The sequence below is a fragment of the Dendrobates tinctorius genome, unplaced genomic scaffold (assembly GCF_039654945.1).
Source record: "Dendrobates tinctorius isolate UK_male_01 unplaced genomic scaffold, ASM3965494v1 ptg000039l, whole genome shotgun sequence".
Lineage (NCBI taxonomy): Eukaryota > Metazoa > Chordata > Amphibia > Anura > Dendrobatidae > Dendrobates > Dendrobates tinctorius.
The window spans coordinates 29,069,742-29,090,355 of record NW_027361707.1 but is presented as its reverse complement, the minus strand read 5'-3'; the positions used below and the strand labels follow the sequence as shown (position 1 = coordinate 29,090,355).

The following is a 20,614-nucleotide window of genomic DNA, read 5'->3' as shown; positions in this document are numbered from 1 at the left end:
CAAACTCCAGCCTGGCTTTTTTGTGTCTCGGGGTAAAAAGTGGGGTCTTTCTGGGTCTCCTATCATATAGTCCCTTTTCATTCAGACGCAGACGGATAGTACGGGTTGACACTGTTGTACCCTCGGACTGCAGGGCAGCTTGCACTTGTTTGGATGTTAGTCGAGGTTCTTTATCCAACATCCGCACAATCTTGCGTTGAAATCTCTTGTCAATTTTTCTTTTCCGTCCACATCTAGGGAGGTTAGCCACAGTGCCATGGGCTTTAAACTTCTTGATGACACTGCGCACGGTAGACACAGGAACATTCAGGTCTTTGGAGATGGACTTGTAGCCTTGAGATTGCTCATGCTTCCTCACAATTTGGTTTCTCAAGTCCTCAGACAGTTCTTTGGTCTTCTTTCTTTTCTCCATGCTCAATGTGGTACACACAAGGACACAGGACAGAGGCTGAGTCAAATTTAATCCATGTCAACTGGCTTCAAGTGTGATTTAGTTATTGCCAACACCTGTTAGGTGCCACAGGTAAGTTACAGGTGCTGTTAATTACACAAATTAGAGAAGCATCACATGATTTTTCAAACAGTGCCAATACTTTTGTCCACACTCTTTTTTATGTTTGGTGTGGAATTATATCCAATTTGGCTTTAGGACAATTCTTTTTGTGTTTTTTCATTTAGGACAAATTAAATGAAGATAATAATAACAAAGAATCTGTGTTTGCAATCATTTTCAGGAAGAAACTGAGTATTATCTGACAGAATTGCAGGGGTGTCAATACTTTTGGCCACAACTGTACGTGGTAAAAGGTACATCAGACTCACTGGGTAGGGGATCAAACACTAGTGCCGTTATTCCTATAGCACCTAAAGTCTAATTCCCCAAGGATGGAAAAGCTGGTGGGCATAGGGAAAAAAAAACACTCCATTGCTGCAGTCAAGGTCTGGCAACCTGACCAAAATAGAGAATAAAAAGGGGGCCACTGGAGGAAAACATGTACAGACTCTGCAGGAGCTACACTGGGAAGGACTGTAAGACATTGTATACACAGACAAAGGACAACCATATCCGTGTAAGGCCTCTTTCACACTTCAGTCTTTTGACGTCAGTCGAAATCCTCCGTTTTTAGAAAAAAACGGATCCGTTTGTTTTCTTATAGACTTGCATTAGCGATGGATGGCTGTCCGTTGCATCCGTCATTTGACGGATCCGTCGGAATCTCAGCGTCCGTCGTCTGGATACAACGGACATAGTAACGTTTTTGTCTGCGTCGAAAAGACGGGCGTTGATGGATCAGTCTCCGTCCGTCGTCTGCTAGAATGGACGTCGAATCAGTCACATAACGGAATCCATTTATTTAAACTGAGCATGCCCAGAAGAATTTCCATTCATTTAATTTAACCCCAAAAGCCGTTCAGGCCCAGAAGATCAATCTCTCTCAGAATCCTATTCCTTTAAATTTCCTACTGTGGCAGCTTCGACGGATCAGTCAAAAAAATGGATCCGGTGCATCAGTTTTTTGCCAATCTTCACTGGATCCGTTTTTTCACACTTTGATGGATTTTCGCTGACACCAAAAGACTGAAGTGTGAAAGAGGCCTATAATAAAAGTGTGTCCTGGAGTCATGAACTTATTTTTTTTTAACATTACATTAGGCTGGTTTCACATTAACTTTTTTTGCGCAGCGCATCGTGCGCGTCCATGCGCACCTATGTTTAACATGGCGTGCACATGGTCTTGTGTTTGCACGCGTTCGTATGCGTTTTCATGCGCATGCGTTTTTTCAAGGTGTGCGCCTAGGCGCGCCAGATGCAACCTGTTGCATTTTTTGGTCCGCCGAAAGGCGTAAAAAAAACTGCATGGGCACACTTGCGCACGGAAAGCGACAAAATAACGCATTACAGTCTATGGGAACGCAGGCGTGTGCATGGACATACATTCGTCTGCGTTTTCGGCGTAAAAATGTGTAGACACTTGTTTTAACCTCTAGAGAACGAATGCATATAAAAAACGCAAATACATGCAAAAACGCATGATGCGTTTTTGCATGTTTCTATTGCGCACGATGTGCTGCACAAAAAAAAGGTAATGTGAAACTAGCCTTTAAGCCCCCATCACACTAAGCGACGCACCAGCGATCCCGACAACAATATGACCTGGTCAGGATCGCTGGTGTGTAGCTACATGATCAGGACCAGCGACGACGCGGGTAACAAGAGCGTGTGTCGCTTAGTTACTCGCTGTGTACCCTGGATACCAGCGTGCTCGCGCTGGGAGCTGGTATCCAAGGTAAACAGGGGGTAACTAAGCGCACGCGGCACTTAGTTACTTGCTGTTTATCTTGGGTACCAGCTCCCGGCGTCTGCTTACAGCACTGGGAGCTCGCTGATCGATGGTCTCCCGCTGCCACCCGCAGCGATGCGTGCTGGCCAGCGGGAGACCAACAATTAAAAAAAGGCCCAGGACATTAGTGCACGATCAGTGATACCTGGCGGGGGGGGGGGGGCGATCGCTGGATAGGTGTCACACACACAGCAAGATCGCTGCTGAGGTTGATGTTGCGTCACAAAACTTGTGACTCGGCAGCTGTCTTGCTAGCGATCTCGCTTAAGGTACTGTCACACTTAGCGATGTACCAGCGATATGACGCGGTACGCTGGTTTCTAATGTAAACATCGGGTATCCAGGAGCCGCACGGCTCTTAGTTATCCAATGTTTACCTTGGAAACCAGCGTCGCTGATCGCTGGTCTCTCCTGGCCAGCGGGAGACCAGCGATCGAAAAACGGCCCTGGCCAATCGAGCACGATCAGTGATACCCGGCAGGGGGGCCGGTCGCTGATCCCAGTCACACACAGCAATCTTGCTGGCGAGATCGCTGTGGCGTCACAAAATCAGCGATCTCGCTGTGTGTGACGGGGGCCTTAAGCTGCTGAGCCACAAGCTCTGGACATGAGGAGGGGGCAGCTCTCCTGCAGGGAGAGGAGGAGGAGGGGAGCTCTCCTGGAGGGAGAGGAGGAGGAGGGGAGCTCTCCTGGAAGGAGAGGAGGAGGAGGGGAGCTCTCCTGGAGGGAGAGGAGGAGGAGGAGGGGAGCTCTCCTGGAGGGAATGAAATTGAAACATCTATGCAGAGCGTCGATGGAGCTTCTGGCCCAAACACTGCAGTACAGCAGGTGAAGGTCTGCTCATGACACTTGGGGGGGGTATGTGCACACGTTACGGAATCTGCTGCGGTGTACAGTAGCATTTAAATGAAGCCAAAATGAAAAACGCTGTGCACTTGCTGCGGCTTTTGTGCAGATCCGCGTTTTGACACCTGCTCCATTATAGGAATCCGCAGGTGTTAAAGCGCTGGGGAAATCCGCACAAAAACTGCAGTAAATCTGCACAAAGGCTATGTGCACACAGACTTTTTTGCCTCTGCGGATTTTGTAGTGAAAACCGCAGATAAATCCGCAGTGCGGTTTATTTGCGGTTTTACACCTCATAATGGATGAGGTGTGAAACCGCAGCGTTTCAGGACAAAAGAATTAACATGCTGAGGATTGTAAACTGCGGAAAAATCCGCAGCATGTACACTGCGTTTTCCAGTTTACCATTGAAAACAATGGTACTGTACAACGCACCTAAATCTGCTGCGGACCCACAGCTGCAGAAACGCTGCGGATCCACAGCAGAATCCACACCGTGTGCACATACCCTAAATCCGCAGGTAAGACGCAGGACATTTTACCTGCGGATTTAGCAAAATCCGCACAGAAAATTCCACAGCAGAATCCGCAACGTGTGCACATAGTATTATGGCAGTCCATTTAACGGATTGTTACAAAGCGGCATTACTGCAATGAAACGCATTTGTTAACGCACCCATAGACTGCCATATCGTAACGCATTGCTAACGCATCTCAAAATCGGCATGCGTTAGCAATAAGCCGTCATGCTGTGACGGAACCTCGGACGTGGTCTGCAGCGTTCGAGGGTCTGTCACGGCTAGAGCAGATGGAGCAGCTGTGCTAACGTGAATGCATAACGCGATCAGAAAACAGAGTAGCGTTAGCGCAGTCCGTTTAACACATGCGTTGAATGGACTGCCATAACGCTATGTGAACCTGGCCTTGGGCTGTGTGCCCACATTGCGCTCAAGCGTTTCCGTAGCATTTTTACCTCTGTAGAAACGCTTAAAAACGCGAACAAAACACATCCTATGGGAATCCGCAGTTGCTGTGCCAATGCTGCGGATTTTTCCACTGCGGAATCGCATAGTGGTAAAAACCGCAGCATGTCCATTATTTTTGCGGAATCGCCGTCGTAGGATTGCATTGAAATGCTCACTTTACGCATGTGGCTATGCCCACCATGAGTAAAGTGAGCGCTTCATGTGCGGATGGTACCCAGGGTCTGGAGGAGAGGAGACCGCTACGACATCAGAGGTCATTCGGTCAAGGCATCCCTGGGAACGGAAGTTGCTAGCTGCACCGCTGAGGGCCGGGAGGACTCCGGTGGCCGACAGAGGGTAAAGTATATCCCTATTTATTTTTTTTTAATTATTTTTAACATCCTTTGTTTTACTATTGATGCTACATATGCAGCATCAATAGTAAAAAGTTGGTCACACTTGTCAAGCACTATGCTTGACAAGTGTGACCAACCTGTCAGTCACTTTTCCAAGCAATGCTTCAAATCGTTTGGAAAAGCGCAAGCATTCTGCAAGCTAAAAACATTTGCAAAACGCTTGTGTTTTGCGGGAAAATGAATGCGAATTCCGCATGCGTTTTACCTGCGGCGGGGAGTTGCGGAAATGCTGCAGACAATTCCGCAGCATTTCTGCAACGTGGGCACATAGCCTTAAGGAATAAAAGGGCGCTTTGAGTTCCCGCACTTCTGGGGAACAAGTCACACAGAGATACCTGTCATGAAGGTCCGGAATCCATCTTCGCAGCATGATAATGAAGACTGTCATCAGACGTCCCGGAGGGACAGGGGGCTGGAGGGTACCTGGTCCCGAGGAAGTATGGCGGGCAGCTATAAGGTACCGAGACCGTCTTCCCATCCTGCATGTCTGGCTCTGGAGGGCGAGCGGGCTATGGGGTAGTTGCAAGGACCAGTCCGCATCTTCCTCCTTGCGGATGCCCCAAACACGCCTGAAGTGTGAGGGTATGTGCACACGGTGCGGATTCTGCTGCGGATCCACAGCGTTTCTGGCCCTGCAGGTCCGCAGAAGTTTCTGCTGCATTGTACAGTACCATTGTTTTCAATGGTAAAACAAAAAATGTGCACATGCTGCGGATTTTTCCGCGCGGATTTGAGGCGGGTTACAATCTGCAGCATGTCAATCCGCTGCGGTTTCACACCTTATCCATTATAAGGTGTGAAACCGCAGGGCTAAACAGCAGGACTTTTGACCTGCGGATTTACCTGCGTTTTTTTACAAATCCACGGGGACAAATCCGCAGCTCTCAAAAGTATGTGTGCACATACCCTTAGGAGGCATGGGGTCCTGCCAGGTAGACATGAGAGGGTACAGTAGTGACGCATTCATCTCACACTGTGCTCCAGGTCTCTAGAGGGGAGAGCGGAGTGACCAATTACACTCAGTCACCCAGAATCACAAGCTGTATCTGAAAAATAAAGATCATTAATAAACAACAACAAAACCTAAAGGTAGATACGGGGCTGAGAGCAGCCGATGTCCACCTCCTACTGAAACTAAACTAAAACTGAGTAGCTTCCTGCCAGTTGGTGGGTATATACTGCTGGGGAGGAGATAACACTTTTTTGCAGAGTGTCAGCGCCTCCTAGTGGCAGCAGCATACACCCCATGGTTTCCTGAGTCCCCCAATGAAGCAATAGAGAAACAAACATTACATTTGCAAATTAGCTCTAGTCTCTTCAGCAGAGTTTCCCCTAAAAGGTCGTAACCCCGGAGCCCAACAGGCAAGCGGCATTTCGCCTCCCCGACTCTACAATGTCTAGTGTCTGCACAGGTAACTTTCTTTTGGGAGAAACAGGTTCTTCTTGGAGAGATCCATCAAAAACACGAAAGTCTTTAGGGAAATGCTTCTTGGAAAAAGGTAAGTTAGATCTTACAGGTTAGAATAAAACAAAAAAAAAAACCCTATAGTATCCCCTACCCTTTAGGTAAGTATCTGATAAGTCAAAGTCAATGTCCCCATTATTGGGGTTAGCCACTATTTTTTATTGATGGCCTATCCTTATCTGACAGTCACACCCCCGCCAATCAGCTATTGAAGTAGTTGCTAACCTATCACCAGTCTGGGGTTGCCCTTACTTGTGTAATATTAAGGAGATTTTTCCAAATAATGCTCATTAGCAAAAGTGGCCATAAGGATCCCTGCAGTCCCTACCTAAAAGGCCTGACTTTCTTGCAAAAGACAGGCACAAATTTCCAGAGTAAACAGAGCAGGACCCCATGACTCTCAGCAGTCTCCTCCGAGATCTCACGCATTGTCACGAGATCCTGCTCTTTCCCTTAACCCGATGCAGACACGCTACCGTTAGGTAACCGTTTAGTAATGTACACCGCCGCAGCACCGGGATCTCATGATAACAGCGCCACCAGCATGGGGGTCATTACATATCATTTAGTATATACGGGAAATGTAACAGTTGCAGATGGCGCTGGTTGTTTGCTACAATGTGCCAGCATGGAGTCTGAGAACTGGCCAGACTGGACTCAGTGGTCCGCACTCTGACTAACGATATACAGGTTATTTTCCACCAGATATAAACCATAAATGTTACCATTCACTAACAGAAAAACAAATATTTTGAGAATACTAAAAAGGAACACAAGCAAAAGCTTATACCTGTACGACGTGCACTTACCTACAGAAGCTTTGCGTGGCGTGGCCAAGTGCAAAATTCCCAGTAGGAAGTTTATCATCTCCGGTATAAACCTCTTGGACAGGGATACATACTCCAGGAACATGCAGCTAACGAACAGGCCAGCAGCGACATCTTCACAGGAGGTGACGGGACACTAGAAGTAACGCAGGACACTGGTAAGTGACTAGGACGTCTACATGGGACGGTGTGGTGACCATACTACAGACCTGGGCTCTCACCTTTGTCAGCAGCTGGCTCATCACGGTGACGGCTGGAGTGACCACCGGGTGCCAGAAATCAGACGTGGGGAATAAAATCCCAGTAATTTTGAAGTACAAGAGCTAAAAGCAGAGAATAATAAGGAATGTGATTACCACACACTCGTGAGACTGCTTGCAGAATAAAAAAAAAAGTATATGGAAAAAACAAAAAATTAAATGTCTAACCACATGTAATGCCGGATAGGAAGCTCGGCCTTTGGATTCAACTGCTTTATCCATGGTACAAGCGATATCCCGCAATGCATCCCTTACACAGTTAGCTGCTGCTTCTGGAAACATCTGGCACAGCTTGTTCAAAGGCCTGCAACAAGACAAGAGAGGATGGTTTAGGATTATCTCTTCCGTTGTACAGAAATGAAGGGTACCAATTACAATTACTTTCCCCACCAGCAGCATTAAAGGTTTATTCAAATCTTCATAGATGGATAATGTTTATAAAAACAAGCAATTTTGCAATTTATTGCTGATTGAAATTTGAAGCCGTTCTTACATTAACAACTTGTTTACAGTTTGTTGCCTGTGCGACCGACCACTGCTGTCTTGTAAGCATTGTGCTGGCCAGGATTAACAAGTAGCAGCGATCCAGGGCAGCTTCAAAACAAAAACAGTGCTTACAAGCTCGATAGAAAAGCTCTTGCAAGCGCTGCACATGTTCTGCTGCTTAGCAGTAGCGGTCGTTCTCTAGCTGTAAAGAAGAGAGTTAATATTAAGATAAAAATGTTAATACGCAATAAACTGCAAAATTACTTGTACTTACAAGCATTATCCATTTATGAGAATAGTAATAACCCTTTAAAAAAAAAAAAAAAAAAATGAACACGTTAGATGGGGCTTTTTCCCCCCTAAATTTTATTTACCGTATATACTCGAGTATAAGCCGACTCGAGCACAAGCTGAGGCACCTAATATTGTCACGAAAAACTGGGTAAACTTAATGAATTGAGTATAAGCCAGGTATGCATTGTCCCCTCATCCCTGTCCTGGTATGCATGGTTCCTTATCCCCGCATCCTTGTCTGCATGGTTCCTTATCCCCGCATCCTTGTCTGCATGGTTCCTCATCCCCGCATCCTTATCTGTATGGTTCCTCATCCCCCATCCTTGTCTGCATGGTTCCTTATCCCCCATCCTTGTCTGCATGGTTCCTTATCCCCCATCCTTGTCTGCATGGCTCCTTATCCCCCTCCCATCCTTGTATGCACGGCTCCTTATCCCCCTCCCATCCTTGTATGCACGGCTCCTTATCCCCCTCCCATCCTTGTATGCACGGCTCCTTATCCCCCCCCCATCCTTGTATGCATGGCTCCTTATCCCCCCCCCATCCTTGTATGCATGGCTCCTTATCCCCCCCATCCTTGTATGCATGGCTCCTTATCCCCCCCCTTCCTTGTATGCATGGTTGCTTATCCCCCCCATCCTTGTATGCATGGTTCCTTATCCCCCCCATCCTTGTCTGCATGGTTCCTTATCCCCAAGCCTTGTCTGCATGGCTCCTTATCACCCATCCTTGTCTGCATGGCTCCTTATCCTCCCATCCTTGTCTGCATGGCTCCTTATCCCCCCCATCCTTGTATGCATGACTCCTTATCCCCCCCATCCTTGTATGCATGGTTCCTTATACCCCCATCCTTGTATGCATGGCTCCTTATCCCCCCCATCCTTGTATGCATGGTTCCTTATACCCCCATCCTTGTATGCATGGCTCCTTATCCCCCCCATCCTTGTATGCATGGCTCCTTATCCCCCCCATCCTTGTATGCATGGCTCCTTATCCCCCATCCTTGTCTGCATGGCTCCTTATCCCCCCATCCTTGTCTGCATGACTCCTTATCCCCCCATCCTTGTCTGCATGGCTCCTTATCCCCTATCCTTGTCTGCATGGCTCCTTATCCCCTCATCCTTGTCTGCATGGCTCCTTATCCCCTCATCCTTGTCTGCATGGCTCCTTATCCCCCCCCCATCCTTGTATGCATGGCTCCTTATCCCCCCCCATCCTTGTATGCATGGTTCCTTATCCCTCAGCCGTGTCTGCATGGCTCCTTAACCCCCCATCCTTGTCTGCATGGCTCCTTATCCCCCATCCTTGTCTGCATGGCTCCCTATCCCCCCATCCTTGTCTGCATGGCTCCTTATCCCCCCATCCTTGTCTGCATGGTTCCTTATCCCCCATCCTTGTCTGCATGGCTCCTTATCCCCCATCCTTGTCTGCATGGCTCCTTATCCCCCCATCCTTGTCTGCATGGCTCCTTATCCCCCCCATCCTTGTCTGCATGGTTCCTTATCCCCCAGCCTTGTCTGCATGGCTCCTTATCCCCTAGCCTTGTATGCATGGCTCCTTATCCCCTATCCTTGTCTGCATGGCTCCTTATCCCCCTATCCTTGTCTGCATGGTTCCTTATCCCCTATCCTTGTCTGCATGGCTCCTTATGCCCCAGCCTTGTCTGCATGGCTCCTTATCCCCTATCTTTGTCTGCATGGCTCCTTATCCCCCTATCCTTGTCTGCATGGCTCCTTATCCCCTATCCTTGTCTGCATGGCTCCTTATCCCCTATCCTTGTATGCATGTTTCCTATTAAAAAAAAAACAAAAAAAGACTTCCTACTTGCCTTGCCTGCACGCCTTTGCTGCATCTCGATCTAGTGCCAGCAGCTCTTCCAGCCGAGCGATCACGTGGCCCCGCTCAGTAAGGTAATGAATGAATATTCACTCCACACCTATGGGAATGGAGAGGCATGCATATTCATTACCTTAATGAGCGGGGCCATGTGATCGCTCGGTTGGAAATGCTGCTGGCTACCAATCCGACGAGATGCAGCGAGGGCGCGCAGGAAGGCGAGTAGGATGTTTTCTGGAAGCCGGCGGCTGCGGCTGTCACTGCTATAAGAGAAATGAATATTAATTTCACTAATAGCTGCGGCACAGTTACAGCCGCAGCTGTCGGCTCCTGCCTCCTGTTGCTCCGCCGCACCCCCACCGGCCCTCTGGGACAATTGACTCGTGCATGAGCAGAGGGGGGCGTTTTCGGCACAAAAAAATGTGCTGAAAAACTCGGTTTATACACGAGTATATATGGTAAATGCCTTAATTTTCGGCTAAAATTCACTTTGCTCTTATTAAACATTTTCCCTCTATAGCCTCAGTGTTTCACTGCACTGCCGTTTTCAGAATGGAGTTAACAGAGAATCCATCAGCGAGTTCATTCTGATAGTCTGTAACTCTTCATGGTCTTCCTCTGAGATTCTCCCAGCCGATTTATGAACACATGAAGGTTCAGCAGTCCTTTTATGTAGTTTGTGCATAGGAATCAGCTGAGAAAAGACCATTCATATACTGACAGTACTTGTTAGTGGTCGTAACAATAGATACCCAAGCTTCTGCAATGCCCTACACATGGGGCACGTGACATAGCTAATCAGAAGAACTATACTTTTTAATAGGAGTTAACTGCAAATATTTTTATTATTACACCTACTACATATTGAGCTATGATCTTAGAGATGGGACTACCCCCTAAAATTAAATCATGTACTTGATAATGGTCTAGTGTTATATCCGTGCCTCCCCTCCACTATTCTTGTATGCCATCAGGGGCAGTATACAGATAAATCCATCGAGATTTAGAGCAAAAAGGAAAAAAACTTACACGATCATCTTGTCAACGGTTTGAAGATCAGGGGTTTTCTGCTCTGCCAGGTCCGTTATATAGTCCAGAAGAAAACTAAATAGTTTCTGAGAAAATATGTAATATAAATACTTTTAATATTGCGAAGTAAAAAAAAAAAAAAAAAAAAAAAAAAAAACATGTCACCCCAAGCGCAGATCTAAAGCATGTCACAGACACATGATTCATGAGACACATATTACCAGACCACTTTCCCAAAGAGAGAACTGAACAGTTTACATATCCGTGGCTAGGGGCGGCAGCCCGGCAGACCCGTGGCTAGGGGCGGCAGCCCGGCGGACCCGTGGCTAGGGGCGGCAGCCCGGCGGACCCGTGGCTAGGGGCGGCAGCCCGGCGGACCCGTGGCTAGGGGCGGCAGCCCGGCGGACCCGTGGCTAGGGGCGGCAGCCCGGCGGACCCGTGGCTAGGGGCGGCAGCCCGGCGGACCCGTGGCTAGGGGCGGCAGCCCGGCGGACCCGTGGCTAGGGGCGGCAGCCCGGCGGACCCGTGGCTAGGGGCGGCAGCCCGGCGGACCCGTGGCTAGGGGCGGCAGCCCGGCGGACCCGTGGCTAGGGGCGGCAGCCCGGCAGACCCGTGGCTAGGGGCGGCAGCCCGGCAGACCCGTGGCTAGGGGCGGCAGCCCGGCGGACCCGTGGCTAGGGGCGGCAGCCCGGCGGACCCGTGGCTAGGGGCGGCAGCCCGGCGGACCCGTGGCTAGGGGCGGCAGCCCGGCGGACCCGTGGCTAGGGGCGGCAGCCCGGCGGACCCGTGGCTAGGGGCGGCAGCCCGGCGGACCCGTGGCTAGGGGCGGCAGCCCGGCGGACCCGTGGCTAGGGGCGGCAGCCCGGCGGACCCGTGGCTAGGGGCGGCGGACTCGTAGGTGCCAAGGCATCTTCTTTATTTTCTGAACCACGGCTGTTAGCCTCACCTCTAGCTTCGCCTTGTTCCCCTGAGACAGACTTGGATGATTGCACTTCTGTATCCTCTCCAGGATGACAAGCTGCTGATCGGGAGACTTCTCACTCAGGAGAGACAGGAAACCTTCATAAGACTCCGGGACTAGAACAAACAGCAGAAGGTGGAGACTTTACAATGCACTCTGCATTAGAGATCAAGATGCAGGGTTTGTACATATAGATTTAAGGCGTGTTAACGGGGTTGTTCATGGATGATGTGACATGGAGTGTGGATGGAAACTTCTGCCCATTGCTGTACAGTCAGTATTCGGCCCGGGTCCTATGCTAATTATTGGGCCCAATACTGGCTGTACCACCCCGCATGCACTAGTATCTCTCCAACCCCGGGGAGAGATCGCCTAGACATTCATTTGTGCTTAATGGCATACTTAAGATCTCAAATGTTCCCCCACGTCCCAGTGTCAGCGCTCCTTCTGCCACCCCCAGCAGCTAGCCCTCCAAAATTAATCTTAACAGAAGAAAGAGCTTCCTCATCCTTTAAACTGGCTGATGGGGATTGGTTATCCATTTCTACCGCTCGCAGCATCAGTTACTGTCTGCAGCACTGACATTCGACAGCACTGTTGCCAATCAGTCAGCTCAGCAGCTCATGCAATCATCTCAAGCAGAGCCGCTGAGCTCAGTTATTGGCTGTAGCGCTGCAGACAACACATCAGAGCTGCAGACAATCACAGACACCGAGAGTGAGGAGGACAAAGTCCTGATCGGGAACCAACAGCATTTGATTAGAATTGGTCTTACAGACTACATATCCTCCAAGAAACTCACCATCAAATGTGAATGGGAGCTGAGAAGTGACCTCATCGGGATGTTTCACTTTCATCTCTTTGTTTTTCTTTGTTATCTTAACTTGCACTTCTTCATCTTCCTCGCTGTCTTCGCCAGATTCCAGGTCTGAGAGGTTGTCAGAGGCATTGCTTCCCTCCTCCTCTTCATCATCACTTCCTTCATCAACTTCACCCTCGCTACCCTCATCTGCACCATCACCACCATCGTCATCTCCGGTCTTCAGCTCACTATCGTCTGATTCAGGAAGGTTTATCTTGCCATCCTCTCAAAGATGAAAAATACAGATGTGAAAACAGGTTGTCTTGAAATATCCTACAAAGGCTCTGCTCACATCTCAGGTGCCAGCTGACCTGTACTAAAAGTAATGTTGCTGTTGACCGTAGGAAGCAGCCATGTTTTTCTAACCTCATACAACCACTTTCATACCTTTTTCAGTTGCTGGCAAGAAGTCTAAGACCTGACCATCACAAACATGTGGAGAAACCTTGTATACAGTTAAAAGTACCATGGGGGAACCCAATGCATTCTTACATTGGGAGGATGAGGGAGGCTGCAGCCTTGGAAGCATTTGTCACAATAGTCAACATAAAACCCGTCCATTGGCTGCCAATTCTGGGCATTCGGCCGGGGTCACACTTGCGAGAGCAATGCGAGAAACTCACGAAACTCCATACCTGGCACTGCTGACGACACTTGGGACCGGAGTGTGCGGCTGCATGTCTTTAATAATAATAATTATATTTGTATAGCGCCGACATATTCCGCAGCACTTTACATTTGTCTTTCTATGAAGCTGAACGCTCCGGTCCGAACTGCCAGTGGCCATGCCGGGTATTGAGGAGCGAGCTTCTCGCCTTGCACTTGCGAGTGTGACCCCGGCCTTACTCACTTTCCCCAGGTCCAGAGCCGAGTCTCCCCTGCTGCTTCCTGTGTCTGTTATTGTCTGCAGCGTCCTCAACAGATATCGGGAAGGGCGAGAAAGCACTTTTTTTCAATTAAAAAAAAAAAAAAAAACTTCAGCCAGCGGACAGGGGTTATCAGAAACTAGAAAACTTCTTTAACTTTGACATTTCAACCTTTAATAGTTTGGGGTCTGCGGGACAGGATTTAAAGGGAATCTGTCCCCAGGTTTATGGTGCTGTATCTAAAGGAAGCATAAAGTAGATTCCAGGGCTGGATGTATTGAAGTATTTCACATATAATGAAAGTATAACTTCCTGCAACAAGAGCATCATCCTGATAGTCACAAGTGTCTGGCTCCCTCCGCAGCCGATTACCAGCATTTTCACCATAAAATCCAAAGAGAAACCTCCAATCAAGGAGAAGAAGAACCAGCAGTTCAAGAATATCAAAGACAAGCCAGGCCGTGCCCACCAGTATTAGGCTGTGTTCACACACAGGTAAGCACAATACCCAAGCCCATTATCCTTCAAAGTTAATAAAACATGTATTTTATGAAATGAGTGTCACTCTTGGTTATTGGGTCACCTGACAGTGACATAACCTTTGTGATATGTGTTCACACAGCGTTTTTTTTAGCGTTTTTTACCACGGTTTTCACTATAAAACCGCTAAAAATAAGCTTCCCAGTCATTTGTATGCATTTTGCAATTTGTGCACATTGATGCGGTTTTTACCGCGAAAAAAACGCATCGCGGTAAAAAACGCAGCATGCACATTAATTTTGCGGATTTTTCCACGGTTTAGGCTTCTTCCATGCGGTTTGAAACCGCTGCGGAAAAAATGCGCAAAAACTGCTGCGGAGAAATACGTGCGTTTTCTGGGAAGGGATTCAGGTTTTTGAGCATAAATTTTCTGCAACGTGTGCACTTAGCCTTACATGGCAGGACAAGAAACTACAGCAAGACACGACACTGGAGTGACAAAATGCTTGAATCAGGGTGGAAGCAAAGTAAGAAAAGCTAGAATTACTGTGACTAATGCCTTCAAAGCTCACACTTACCTTGTAAGAAAGCATCAGACGATCGTCCTTATCCAGCACGAACCCATCCATCAAATCATCTGCAGATGTGTGTTTGGGCTTGTTCTTCGCTTTGTCATCCTCTCCTCGCATGCGGCGCAGACGTTCAGCCTAAAACGGGAGCACAAAGGAAATGAACCAAAAGTCAAAATAAAGGACAATATAATCCCCAACCATGTAGACACTGATGGCAAATTTAATCAATAGGTACAGATCAGGGGCGGACACAGAGCGAGAGGGACCCGTAGTAAGAAAAATATATGGGCCCTTGAGCAGTACAATAGCTCATTATAAAGCATAATTCCACCTGCTCTGGAGGTAGAAGTGGCCCCAGTACCTCTTCGGCCCCTGTGCAGCTGCCTCAATTGTATGTTTGCCACCAAGACGGAGGGGGGAATAAATAAAACTTCTACAGATTCTGAAAATAAAGGTCAATGATGGATCATTATGTTACCTCAAGTTTCTGAAGCCGCTCTTGTTCTTCTTTAGCAATGTCTTCTTCAGACTTCATCTTGTCGGAGGGCTTAGCTTTCATGTCAAAGACAAGTTGACGGACCATCACGTCATAATCATCAGCCTGGAAATAGAAAAGAAAAAAAAAAAAAAAACACAGGATAATCAAGAATAGTGTATACATGACAGACACCAAGAGACTGAATTTATTAAATCTTAGAGATCCAGTGATAGAAGGGCTGCGGCCATCTTTTTACTGCTCCAATGCATCTAAAATAGTATATCCAATTTTAGAAAACTTCCACATGTCAAAGTGACCCTGGGGTTTTGTCCAGGGTGAGGATTGGGATGCAGAGCCCAACATCGATAACTATAAGGCTGCGTTGTGTCCTCCTAGTTTCATTGGATTTCTTTGCTTCTAAACCAGTTAAAACAACTCTGAGAAGGTCAAGATATTTTATCCAAATTGATCAGTACACAACAGATTTGAAAGACAAGGAAGCAAGTTGGAAGGTGTCGGATTTGCACCGTAGTTTTAAAAGACCCTACTTGTATGGATCAGAATAGTCTCACAATTCTCACACTCGGATGCGTGACTATCATGGATCCAGGTGTTATCCGAGAAAAAAAAAAAAAAAATCAGACATGTGAATTCAGTCTCACCACTGGACCGAAGTGCTCAGCTCTGCTCCATGCACAGGCTCTTATATGGAACAGCTTTTACAGCAGATAAAGGAAAAATGCATAAAAATACAAGAAAATAAATCCCAGACCTCATCAGAATTATCTCTGAATGTTCACGCCATTAAGAACCTCTTGACGTCTTACCTTTGGCTTCTCGATCTCCACCTTCCTCTCAGATTTCGGAACTTTGTGTGATAATAATCCCTGGATCGCCTTCCAGTCGCTGTTGAGTTTTTCGGTCAGCTCCAGCGCCTTCTCTCTTTGACTCTGCCGTTCTCTCTGAAAGAGTGAATATCCAACAGAAGTCAGAAGAGTTAAACTCGTACCCCCTTACAGTCAATATTAGGGAACTATGGTACTAAAGCCATCTAACAATATTATGTGGAGCCCCCAAACCTGAGAACAGCAGATTGGATACTCAGGGAGGGGGATGTTCCATCTGGAGGTGCAGAAAATACTGAAGTTGCTGATCTGTAGTTTTATTCATCTTATTCTTGAGCCCAGGGCCATACAGACACACGGGCTACAGAAAAATGCACAGTCCCTGCTGTCTCCTCTTTTTGGTCAGATCCATCATGCTGTGAGATGTGAATTAACCCTTCCAATGAAATGTACAGAGCTCAGCATTAGGCCGGGATCACACTACCTGTGTGATGCGAGAAACTCGCACGAGTCTCTTGCATCAACACCCAGTGCTGCCGCCGGCAATCAAGACTGGAGCTGCAGTTGCATGTATTTCTATGCCGCCGTAGCTCCGGTCCTGAGTGCCGGCGGCAGCACTGGGTGTTGATGCAAGAGACTCATGCGAGTTCCTCGCATCACACAGGTAGTGTGATCCCAGCCTTAGTAAGAAAACAAGAAGGAGCACAGTTCGAGCAGAGACAAGAGTGCAAAGGTAGTCGCTTTGCAGCAGAATCTTTTTCATTCACACCCTACTACCAGAAGATGGCAACTAAAATAAATCAAAGCTTCTCAAAGTGTTTCTGAGCCACTCTGTCCCAAGACGCTCCTCATTCCATTCATACATGTATAAAATAATTTATGCAATTGGGTTTCATCAAAAACATTGCACCGTATGGCTCTTAAAGGCGGTGCACTTCCCTGCACCTTTCACTTTGATATGGTTTGTGTTCATAAATCAGCTCAGAAAAATAAAGAGGGATTTTTGGTACTTACTGTAAAATTTCTTTCTTTCTTGGAGTCTTCATTGGGGGACACAACCATGGGTGTATGCTGTCGTCACTAGAAGGCGCTGACACTACGCAAAAGTAAAAAATAACTCCTCCCCAGCAGTATACACCCACAGACAGGCACTAGGCTACTCAGTTGGTGTCAAAGCAGTAGGAGAAGCAACCAGAAACTCAACATATGTAACAGCTCAAAATAACGGAACGTAGGCCAACAACTGTACAAACATGCAGGGAAGGTGCTGTGTCCCCCAATGAAGACTCCAAGAAAGATTTTACGGTAAGTACCAAAAATCCCTCTTTCTTTATCGCCTCATTGGGGATCACATAACCATGGGACATCCAAAAGCAGTCCCAAAGGAGGGAGAAGGAGAATATAGGTAAAGAGAAAGGAACCTAGATCGGCCGGTGGGAAACTGCCGCCTGCAGAACTTTCCTGCCCAGGCCTGTGTCAGCCGAGGCTTGGGTACTAACTTTGTAGAACCTAGCAAATGTGTGTAAATACGACCAGGTTGCAGCCCTGCAGATTTGCAAGGCCGAAGCCTGGTGAGGAACGGCCCAGGAAGCTCCCACAGCCCAGGCAGACTGAGCCTTCACTCCCGGAGGAGGCTGTTTGCCTTGATCACGGTATGACTCCAGTATCGCCGAGACAATCCAACGGGCAATCATGGACTTAGAGGCCTGGAGCCCCTTTCGACGACCCTCAGGGATGATGAGTAAGGAATCTTACTGATGAAAGGAAGCAGTCCTAGAAAGGTAGACTGCATAGCTCTGACCAAATCCAGTTTGTGGAGGGACTTTTCCAGTGGATGAACAGGGGAAGGACATAGAGAGGGAAGGACGATGTCTTCATTGATGTGAAAGGCAGGAACCACCTTGGGCAAAAAGGAAGGAACAGGACGAAGGACTACCTTGTCCTGATGAAGAATAAGGAAAGGAGAACACGACACTGCCGCTAGCTCTGAAACCCTCCTGATTGATGTAATGGCGATTAGGAAGGCCACTTTCCAAGACAGGAGAGAGAACAAGATATCCTGGATGGGCTCAAAGGGAGCACGCTGAAGAACATCAAGAACAAGATGGACATCCCATGGATTTATAGGAGGATGGTAAGATGGCGCCAGGTGGGCGACCCCCTGAATGAAAGTCTTCACCTGAGGAAGGGAAGCCAAATCTCTCTGGAAGAGAACTGACAGAGTGGATACCTGACCCTTAAGGGTACTGAGCGACAGGTGTGATTCAAGGCCCGCTTAAAGAAAGCCAACGATGGACGGAAGGGAAAAGGACATCGGAATCAAACTGTTATCCTTGCACCACCAGAAGAAGGCTTTCCAGCATCTGTGCTAGATACGTGAGGATGCTGGTTTCCTTGCCTTATTCATGGTCTGGATGACCCTGGTAGAGAAACCGGCTTCTTTTAAGAACTGAGGCCTCAACGGCCATGCTGTTAAACTCAGAGACCGAGAACTCGGGTCGAAGAGGGGGCCTTGCGAGAGAAGGTATGGACTGTCTGGAAGCCTCCATGGAACGTCCTCGACATGTTCACAAGCTCCGCGTACCAGGCCCGTCTCGGCCAATCTGGAGAAATGAGAAGAACTGGAACCCCTTCTGCCTTTATCTTTTTCATGAAACAATCACTGACCTCAGGGAGACCAGTCAAAGAAAACACTGCGGCAGCCGGCAAAGGCGCTCAATCAGTGAAATCCTAGGTGCATTGCTCCCTGGGAAATATGAATATGCATTCCCAGGGAGCAATGCACCTAGGATTTCACTGATTGAGAGCCTTTGCCGGCTGCCGCAGTGTTTTCTTTGACTGGTCTCCCTGAGGTCAGTGATTGTTTCGTGATGTTGGTCTACTAGGCATTGCTCCCACCTAGCCAGAATCCTACTCCACGCTGATGAGGGGCAACACCCCGAAAAAGCTGTCTGTGGATGGATACCTGGCCTTGGTATTTCCCTTGTCATATCTGTAAACTCGTAAAGAGCTGGATATTGACTTAAAGGCCCACTTAATATGATGGTAATGGTGGTTTCCGAAGGGAGCCACTCCTTGGCTGGGTCCTTCCCTGGAGGAAGATCTGGCTAGTCTCGTGTTTGAGACTCTTAAATGAGGCTCCACGGACTTTATTTGCATATTTATCTTTTTCATGACTCTCGGAATCAAGGGGAGAGGCGGAAAAAGGTAGGGAAGCTGAAACTGGGACCACGGGATCACCAGGGTGTCTCAGCCTAGGGTCCTTGGGTCCCAGGACCTGGCAACGAACAAAAGGAACTTTGTGGTTCGCCTGGGACGCCATTAGGTCGACGTCCGGGGTGCCCCATCTCTGACATATTTGGTCGAAGACGGCGGGTTGAGAGACCATTTACCTGACGAGATGCCCTGACAGCTCAGAAAATCGGCTTCCCAATTTTCCACCCCCAGGATGTGAACTGCTGATATGGTAGGGACGTGACGTTCCGCCCACCACAGAATCCTTGTCGCCGCTGACATGACTTGTTTGCTGTGAGTCCCGCCTTGGTGTTTTATGTACGCCACGGCCGTGACGTTGTCCGACTGAATGCGTACCGGCTTGCCTGCGAGCAGAGACTGCCAACGGATAAAGGCAAGAAGGAATGCCCTGAACTCCAGGAGATTGATGGGGAAAAGGGTTTCCTGGGCGTTCCAGCGCCCCTGCGCTGTGTGATGCAGGAAGACTGCTCCCCAAAAGAGGAGACTGACATCGGTGGTGATGACCTGACTCCGGAGAGGAAGAAAGGACCTCCCCGCGCAGGAGAGAGGCAGTAGCGTCCACCAAGTCAGAGATTGCCTCACTTTGAGAGGCAGAAGAACCGGTTGGTCCTGAGAGACGGCTGTCTTGTCCCAAGCAGGCAAGAGAGCCTGCTGAAGAGGTCGGGTGTGAAACTGGGCATAAGGGACGGCTTCCATGGCGGCAACCATCTTCCCCAGTACCCTCATGCAAGACCATAAAGGGAGAGGGAATGGTTTCTTTACAGAATTCCCTGACGTAGAGACGTAAACTTGTCCCTCAGAAGGAACACACGGGCCTGAGCCGTATTGAACTCCATACCCAGAAACACCAGGCATTTAGATGGGAGAAGGAAGGATTTCTCCTTGTTGACTATCCAGCCTAGGCGGGCCAGAGTGTCCTGAAGGCTGTGGTCACAGTCCTGGTGTGACGGTCCTTTGGTCAGGAGATCATCCACGTAAGGGATTATGAGAATCCCCTTGGAGGGAAGGATGGCCATGACCGCCGTGAAGACCCTGGGGGCAGACGCCAGGCCGAAAGGAAGAACGGTGAACTGATAATGGTCCTTCTGCATTGCGAACTGAAGGAATCTCTGATGCTGCACACAAACAGGAATGTGAAGATAAACATCCTGAATGTCGACAGAGCAAAGAAACTCCCCCGGTTACATGGAGGCGATCACCGAACGTAAGGACACCATCCTGAGATGGCGGGTCCGAACATGGTGGTTCAACCGCTTGAGGTCCAGACGGACAGAGGGACCCATCTTTTTTAAGGACTACGATTAGTTTGGAGTAAAACCCTGAAAACCGCTCATTTTGAGGAACGGGCACGATTACGCCGGAGTGTAGAAGGGAAGAGACCGCCTGAAGGACCCCTGGAGCTTGACTGGGACTCTTTGACGGGTGCGAGAGAAAGAAGCGTCTTCCTTGGCTGGAAGAAAAGTCAATCTTGTGACCGGACGTGACTATCTCCCTGACCCAGGCGTCGCTGACTACTGACAACCATGCGT

At 48.4% G+C, this 20,614-nt stretch overlaps 1 protein-coding gene across 2 annotated transcripts in view; it reads right to left on the bottom strand.

Moving 5' to 3' along the window:
* LOC141088482 (nucleolar protein 14-like) overlaps nucleotides 1-20,614 on the bottom strand; it is a 397,129-nt gene that overhangs the window by 19,450 nt on the left and 357,065 nt on the right. Inside the window, exons 1-10 of one of the 2 annotated variants that reach the window (XM_073574574.1) lie at nucleotides 16,845-17,030; nucleotides 15,813-15,947; nucleotides 14,986-15,108; nucleotides 14,514-14,642; nucleotides 12,530-12,812; nucleotides 11,713-11,843; nucleotides 10,767-10,852; nucleotides 7,290-7,425; nucleotides 7,083-7,184; nucleotides 6,844-6,997 (exon numbers count right to left, since the gene is read on the bottom strand). In XM_073574574.1, the coding sequence (XP_073430675.1) occupies nucleotides 6,844-6,997; nucleotides 7,083-7,184; nucleotides 7,290-7,425; nucleotides 10,767-10,852; nucleotides 11,713-11,843; nucleotides 12,530-12,812; nucleotides 14,514-14,642; nucleotides 14,986-15,108; nucleotides 15,813-15,947; nucleotides 16,845-16,892 (1,327 nt within the window). In that variant the 5' untranslated portion in view covers nucleotides 16,893-17,030. Of the gene's footprint in view, nucleotides 1-6,843; nucleotides 6,998-7,082; nucleotides 7,185-7,289; nucleotides 7,426-10,766; nucleotides 10,853-11,712; nucleotides 11,844-12,529; nucleotides 12,813-14,513; nucleotides 14,643-14,985; nucleotides 15,109-15,812; nucleotides 15,948-16,844; nucleotides 17,031-20,614 lie in introns of those variants that run through there. The other variant, XM_073574573.1, reaches the window with a different exon arrangement.